Source organism: Crocodylus porosus, unplaced genomic scaffold, assembly GCF_001723895.1.
Source record: "Crocodylus porosus isolate Cpor-Errol unplaced genomic scaffold, CroPor_comp1, whole genome shotgun sequence".
Classification (NCBI taxonomy): domain Eukaryota; kingdom Metazoa; phylum Chordata; order Crocodylia; family Crocodylidae; genus Crocodylus; species Crocodylus porosus.
In genome coordinates, this window is record NW_017728918.1 from 88,716,119 (window position 1) to 88,724,512 (window position 8,394).

General features: G+C 46.8%; 1 protein-coding gene across 1 annotated transcript in view; it reads right to left on the reverse strand.

Moving 5' to 3' along the window:
- Window positions 1–8,388, reverse strand: part of SLC22A16 (solute carrier family 22 member 16) — a 64,519-nt gene extending 56,131 nt beyond the window's left edge. Inside the window, exon 1 of the mRNA XM_019537905.1 lies at window positions 8,333–8,388. Within this exon, the coding sequence (XP_019393450.1) occupies window positions 8,333–8,382 (50 nt within the window). The 5' untranslated portion in view covers window positions 8,383–8,388. The remainder of the gene's footprint in view (window positions 1–8,332) is intronic.
- Window positions 8,389–8,394: the final 6 nt, after the last annotated feature.

Below are 8,394 nucleotides of genomic sequence, written 5' to 3' on the forward strand. Positions count from 1 at the left end.
ACCAATTGGGACCAGGAGGACAAGCTTTGACAGTTCAAAGCAGGTCACCACACATGTTCCAGGCAATAGCTTCCCAGATGGCTGGGCAGGGTGCGCACGTGGCAACAGTGCCACACAAAGACCAACTTTGCAGCCACAGTCCACTGGCAGCTGACCCAGAGGGGCAGATACCTCTACTGGCTGTGCAGTCTGCATCCGGGTCTGGCAGGTGTACAGCAGGTCACAGCCAGGCAGAAGCCTCCACTGCCAGACTGCTGCAGTGGGTAGAGTGTGCAGGGAACTCTCAGGGCTGCTCCAGCAGTCTAGCTGGCACAAGGGGTAGTGTCCCCAGGTACCAATTGGCTGGGCCCCAAAAGCTCCTAAGAGTGAGTAGTGGTGTAAATCATAGGACTGCTTGACAGGGCATATTTTTGTCTTGACAGGGCCAGGACAGGGCAGCTTTTTGGACCTGTGCTCCAGTTCCCCCTGGCTACAGATCTAAAAGGAGCCAGGCAGGGTTATTTTGCCCCAAGTGGCACAATTTGTCCCACACCAAAGAGCATGTCTGGGCACATGCGCTGAGGCAAAAAGCCCTGGCTCAAATTTGCACCACTTCTATTTGAGCTACTGCAAGTGCTTGCATGTGTGGACATGCCCAGTGATGGCATATATGAGCCATCAGAATGAGGGGGTTACCACTGGTCTTTGACAACTCCCAATTGTGCTGCCCCAAACAGAATACACCTTCCAGGTTTTTGCAAAAATCTTGTTGGTCTAATAAAAGATATAACCTCTGCCACTGTAAACATTTGCCCAGTGAACTATTCTGAAATATGAGGCACCCACACCAGCTATTTCAATAACATTTGGACTCTCTCATGAATGTAATTTGCTCCAGAGATCCAGTGGCTGCCTTTCAGGGCTTATACAAACAACCCGTTTACAGCTCTATAATCAACCTTTGCACCAGTGTAAAAAAGGAGTAGACACTCAACATACAGCCCTACACCATTGTAACATACTTGAATCCAGTGTAAAATTACCCTGAGAAAAATCAGAGGCAAGTGTTGTGGTGTTTAAAGCTACCCAATACAACTATTCCATTTGGTGTGAAGGCTATGATCTTTGTTTTCATATTTGGATCTGGCCACAGTCATCCATGCTTTTGTAACCCCAATACTAGACTACCACAATGCACTCAACATGGGGCTGCCTTTGATGACTTCCTGGAATTGGCAGCTGGTGGAAGATGTAGTGGCTTGCCTTCTGACAGGGATGGGTTGCCAGAAGTACATAATTCCAGTGCTCCAGATTCCGCACTGGCTCTCAATAGCTTCTGGGCACAATTCAAGGTGCAGGTTTTGACCTATAAGGCCCTAAATAATCTAGGCCCTATATACCTAAGGGACTGACTTATACCTTATGCCCCATCATGATCCCACAACTTGCTCATATCTTTCATCATAAGTGCACATATTTTAGCTCATCATGTATATAACTTAATGCTATTTATTTATTCATTTTTAACAAATAACTAACTCTGAATTTGTTCACAATGAAGATATTTTCCTCTAATTTTGGTAGGGTTGTTTACATACCTGAGTATTATACAAAATCTTATGTACACTTTGCATGCTTTTAAATGTTGGAGGACGTGCAAGTCATTCTTCTGACAACAGGGAACTCTTTTCCACTTGATTCTTCTCGCTGCATTTTGGGATTCTGTTAAGATATCTATTAGTCACTTGTCATCCTGTGTTTCTTCCATGCTCTGCTGATCAAACCTCTGTGGAGTGCATATCTCACCAGCCTCCAAATCTATGTTCACGCCTTATGCCAACAGTTGGTAAATGTGCTTGAAGTTTCAGTGAAATATATGTCCATCCACTAGCACATGATATAAATAAGAATTTCTCTCTTAAAAAATGCTTCTTGTTTCCATAATTTGTCCTGAGAAACTAATCTTATCTTGGAAAGGTCTCTGGACTGTAGCTCTAGAAAATCTTCAGCTTCTAAGTCATAGTACACTTTAGACTTTTTGTGCCTCTTTCTTTTTTGCGTATTCCTTTCACAACTCTCAGCAGTAGTAATAATGGGACTATAGAAAACAAGGTACACACTCATCCTGACATCTAGTATCGCACCATGCTGCATGCTTTTGCTGGAGTGTTTCTCTAGGTAAAAATGTGTTAGCATAAATTTACTTTTTCTAACTTTCTTTTGACTGGCTCTGGTATAATGCTATGACTGAAGTCCCATTCCAAGAGAAACTGCATAAATTCACTGCAAGTCAGCTGGGATTTGTTACCTAAAACTACAGAGTTTAGGACACTCTATCCTGTGCAAATGCTCCATAGCTTTGTGGTGGTTCATCTAGTTTCCAGATGTCTAAATAGTAGCCTACAATAATGAGATGGTAAGGGTCATTTTCATTGAGAAGGTTTGTTCCTACTTTGCTCCAAAGTCTGAAGCCAATAGGTATTTTATTGTATCCTTTGTTTCTGCTTGGCCCATATTTCCTCACATGCATTACATCTGCTCACCAGGTCCCTGCTATTTTAGGTCATGTTTGCCCAGCATTCAGCACCTGTGGTTTTCCTAGAACGTGTATTCCAGAACAGGTGTTTTATTATTGAGAGAATTCCTGTTCTCAATGACCTAAACATTCTGGTATGACTGCCCTTAGACACAGAAGCAGATTAAGATTTACTGAGACCCTGGGCAAACACAAAATTGGAGGCTCCCTACCCCACCACCCCCACAGGAGCTGGACCAGTGTGGGGAGGGGACCCTTTCCCTCCTGCTGCTGCCACTGCCAAGGGTGAGGTGGGCTTCTGTGCCCAGTGGGGGAGGCGTAGTGGACCCAGCTGGGCTGGGAATGTGGTAGCACAGGCCCACCTCTCCTTCCTCCACCATGGCCAAAGCAGAGCCCAGCGAGACAAGGGCGGATGCAGGCTGCCCACTGTGGGCTTGGGGCTCACCCTCCCCTGTCCCACCACACCCCCTGGATGAGCTGTCTGTAACTCCATCCCACTCCCCACCCCAGCCCCAGGTCCCATGCACCACTCCAAGCCCCTGTCCCTGCCCCATTCCCTCCCTCACCATGGGGGCCTTGATCTGTCCCCCCCATACCCCTTCCCTCCCCCATGCCCCTTCTCCCCGCATTAGAGTTACCTGCAAGGAGCTGTGTTCCTGGCCACGTGCAGCTGTGCACGTGTACACAGGCAGTGCTGGAGAAGTTTGCAGGAGTTACAACCATCCCAAAATTCACCTCAGCCCCACCCCCACAGCTAACTCTCCCAGCACCACCACACACCTGCCCTGCTCCTGCCCCTGCCTGCAGCCTACAGAGGCACAGTACTCCCAGCCCAGCCCCATCCCAGCCCACCCACCAAGAAGAGGCTGGCACCACCTCTGTGTCTGCCAGCAGCCTCAAGCAGGACCTTTTGCAGGCTGGAATACTGCACGCCTGCAAGGCATCCCCCAAATTGGGCCCTGATTCATGGTGGTCCCTGGTCCCAGGCCCACTGGTCCATGCACTATTCTGCCTATGCTTAGACAGGATGCTAGTTTTTACATTTAGCTCATCTTTCTTGAGAGGCATGGGAAGAGTCTCCTTTAGTGTCTAGCCAACCTGCAAGAATGACAGACATGAGCACCTGTGAAACCTCCACCTGGTATAGTTAGCTTTCAGATTCTTTCCAGCCTTTGCCTTGAAACTGGCTTGTTTGATGCTTTCTATGTATCTTCCTGTGTTTTCTGTATTTCTGTCTTGGAGGGTTCTCATAATTAGGGACCTGCCTAACTCACGGTAAAAGAAAGCAATTTTCACAGCTTGATCACAACCCAAAGAGCTGATTTAGCAGTCATTTTGTGGTAGCCCCACCACTTGGCACTGTTTGGAGGAGAGTCCCTGTCCCTTGGGGCTGACTGTTAGAGAGGTCCCGGGGGGGGGAGGAGGGACAAGGGGGAGGCTGCCATCTTGACTGCTGGCTGCCCTTCATGTGATCCCACCCATCAGTTCCGATTGGCAGAGAGGCACAAGGGGGCAGCTACTATCTTGGCTGCTGCCCTTTGTGATGCCCAGCTAGCCTGTGCCTTCCCCTCCCAGGCAGGCTGCAAGGCCAGGCAGCAGCAAGGACTGCTGGTTCCCCCTGAGGAGTCAGCATTTTATTTTTATTACGGCTTTTTTTAGTTGATTTCCTGGGAAACTGCAGCCGATGCCATTTTTTGTGGTGATCATGGAGCTCACCATTTTTCATGATTTCCACAAGAATCGCAAAACTGCCATTTGAATAGGTCCCTACTCATAATCAGTTCAGTTACCATATTTTTATGCTGCGTGCCTGTCCTACATATATACTGACTTTCAAGACCTCAGTTTCTTTCTTGGTATGTAGTTTTTAAGTTATAGCATAAAAGTTTCAAACATGTACAGAAGGTATGCTGAGCCAGGAACAGTGGGTTTTTTCCCCCCCCAAAAGTGCTCTTAAAGTGTTTATAATCACTTTCTAGTTGAATGGTTTCCCATCCATGAATAAATGGGTCAAACTTTTCATAAACAAGATACTATTCCTTTGCAAGAATTGTAAGATATTTCTTTCCAGCTAGGGTATACTTTTGTTTGAGTGGATATTGTAATTATAATGTGAAAGGCTGTCTTTTTTTATAGAACTGATGTCCCATGTCACTTGGCAGCACACTGTAAGGTTTCCACTTCATTCATGTTGTAATACTTCAGAACACAAGAGCTGATCAACAGCTCTTTGATACATGTGATGATTGCATCATGCCAAGATAAGCTCCTCCATGTGCATCTTTGTACAACAGTAACCTTAGGAGTTTTGCACATACTTTAGAGGCTAGGAAGAAATATTGGCAGCTATTTTACAAATCATAAGAGTCATTACATTGATTTAATATCTCTAGGTGTAGCTATAAGCTCTAGTGCTTTTACTTTACTTTTCTTCTTAATGCAATAGCTACTCTGTAATGCAGGTGCTATACTTGTTGAACTGCTTTATCTGTTTCCAAATTGAATACACCTGGAAAATATCTAATATTTTAAACAGTATCTAATATTTTAAACAGAATTTTTTTCTATTGAAGCTTTGACATTATGATTTCTCTTGCCACAATTATAGCATACAAACCTGTAAGCATGGTACTTTCCATTACCACATTTTTTTACCAAAGCATCTACAGGTTTTCCTTTGTATTCGATCCTCTCCTTTTCTTTGCACTTGCACATTCATTTTTCATGAATTGTTGTGTATTGTTCCCTTTAGTTTTAAGCTTTTCCTGTGCAACTACTCTGCTGGTGAAACAGTATTGTTCTCAACCTAAAATGCAGTACCAAACATAATCCACAATGTTAATAAAATATCTGCCCCATGCTCCTTGTTGCAGTGCAGCTCTTTATGATAGTCAGGTAAGGTGGATTATTTCTAATAACTGCTGGACATAACCAAATATCTGCCAACTCTGACTGACTTTTGGATTTACTATAAAACAACACATTCTTAATAAGCTACAAAAAATATTCCAGAGCCAAAACATCAGGCAAAGACAAACAAAAGTTCTTCCAGATTTCCTTGCTTTTGCAGGAGATGACAGCATTTCAGGATTTGCTGAGAGCTGCAAAAAGTTTTATTGGGGAAGCATGGATTGTTTACAGTGAGGTCACAGAAAAGCAGGAGTGGATCCAGAGTGGGTGCAGTGATACGACCAAACCCCACTTTCTCACGACACTGCAGGAGCAGCAGCCGGGGACTTTTTTAAGTCCTGCAAGCAGGTAAGAATTCTCCTCTCCCTTCCCCTCCCCTGCCTGCTGCTGCTTCTCTCCCTGCTGACCCCTGGGTGGCAGAGGCTCCAGAGTTCCTCCTACCTACTCCAGCTGGGCTGCACAAGGGCCCAGGACAACGGTGGCTGCAGACACCCTTGCCTGGTCCCCCTGGTGTTCATTGCCAGTCTGGTAGGAGGCAAGGGGTGGGGGAAACCCATTACACCACCATGCTGTCCCAGGCTGAGCCCAGCCCTTGCACAGCTCAGAAACAGTGGCAAAAGCAGATCTAGAGCTCCCCTTGCTCCTGGTCGCCACACATTCCCTCAAACGCACTCCAAAAAACACAAGCAGCTTTCCACCAATATAATTTGAAAAGAGAGTGGCAGATTTAATGTTATGAACTTGCCCAAGTATTATTGAGTTTGGGATGTGTTTAATGACCATTAGAATACTGTAGAACAGTTGTAGTCTCTTCATTGCTACAAGTTAGGTCTAGAAGCAGGCTATGATCACCTGATTCTCCACCTGATCTTGGACAAAGCGAAACCAATCTCCCTTAAATGTTTCACTCATGTATTTCCCGATGGAAAAATATGAAGTTTGTGGATAGTTGTGGGATAGGACAACTAGAAGAGGTATGCTTTATAAAGTATCCTTCTTTTCTCTTAGCCAAGGAACAGCGTTCAACAACTTTTGAAATGTTTTCGGTTTGTTACTTGATGCCACTTTTGTGGATCTCAGGGAGTGTTTGAGATTTTATGTATGCAACAATTTACTAGGTGAAGTATAACATGACCCCAACAAAAGGGAAGAGGATGCAGGAGTTTTGACAAGTGAAGAGAGACAGACTGGCATAGACCAGAGCTGGTGGATACAGATAGGAACCCAAAAAGGAGAAACTGGCAGAGTCTTCAAATATTGACACTAAATCACTATGCAGAGTATAAAAGCTTAGACAAAACAGTATAGAATAGGAGATCTGAATGTAACATAATCTCCACCATGTAAAGTGCAATCCACACTCACCAGAGAGTCAATTCTTGACCCTCACCTACATGCAGGATGTGAGGTATCTCATACATTGCTCTCTATATTTACTCCAGGCAACTAATACAGGTTAGAATAGGGAACGGACATTATTTGGACTGCTGTACTTTCCAGAAAGCCCCAGTTGAGATCACAGCCCCTGTGTGGTGGACAGTATTCAAACACCCCTGAGGACACAGTCTTTTCCCAGACAACATTTAGCAACACTCTACATTGAGCTAACTGATGTAGGTGATGAACACAGCACTGTTTAGCATTAGCACCACATTTCCTTTCAGGCATTTATTTCTGAAGACTTTATCAAAACAGCTGGGAAGTGTTTTTAATGGGGAGCTGCCACATCCAAGAGGGCACTCTGACAGTTGGCACCTGAGCTGGATGTCAAGCCCAGGGATTTCAACAGCAACCAAGCCCAAAACAGAGCAGCCACGGCAACAACAAAATTAGCAGATGGCTTCTTAATTTAAGCCAACAGTTCTCAGCCTTTCTAGACTCAAGACACTCCACGTGAGGCTAGAGGCACCCCTTGGAAAATGCCAGCTCATATTTTCTTGACCAGGGAAATATAGAGCTGTCCTTCTGAGGCAAAGAGCTCAGCCAGCCCACGGCAGGGCAAAACACTTTTAACACAGTGACTCCAATGGGAAATCTCTATGTTTCTCTTGTGAAATGCATTTGCGCACCTGACAGCACTGACGCTGCCTGGTGGTTCCCCTGCAAGGATCTCACAACACCCAGCTGAGAAGCACGGTTTCAACATAACAAGAGCAGAAAACATCATTGCTGCCCCGTAACTGATACTGGATGATATAGTCCCATTCTGCACACACAGACATACCAGTAATGCCGAGCGATCTGCAGCTGTAGCCACACACACATGCTGATGCATGCACTCTCACACACCGTCACACACAGATGTGCACAGACACATGCACATAAACTCACACACACACAGATGCACTCTCACACACTCACACATGCCCACAGGTTCATATGCATGCACTCACACACCTATAGGTGATTGGTAAAGGGGACGGGGGTGCCCCTCCTGACAGGGCCATCCCCACCGCTGGCGGCTTCTGTGGGTGCCTCTCCAGACTCAGGAGGCACCAGTCACCCCTGCACACACCCATGCCTGCACAAGCACGTACTCACACATTGATGCATGCACTCTCACACACTGTCACACAGATGCCCTCTCACACACACGCCCGCATGCTGACATGCACACGCTCACGCCCGTGCCCGCACACGCACGCACCCTCACAGATGCACATGCACACGGATGTGCACTTGCATGCCCCCACATGCAGATGCCCCCAGAGGCACAACACGCAGGCACCCGGAGGCACATGCAGACACACGCACACACTCTCCCGCATGCACACACAGCCACGGGCAGGCACACGTGTGCTCTCCCACACAGCCCCTCTCCCTCCCGCACACGCACCCCCCGCGCGGCTCTGCCTCCTCCGGCCGCTGCCCGGGCAGGACCCCGCGAGCGCCCGGCGCCGCCGGTACCTGCCGAAGTGACCCAGGGTGTCGAAGAGGCGCTCGGAGCCGGAAGCCATGGCGGCGGCGGC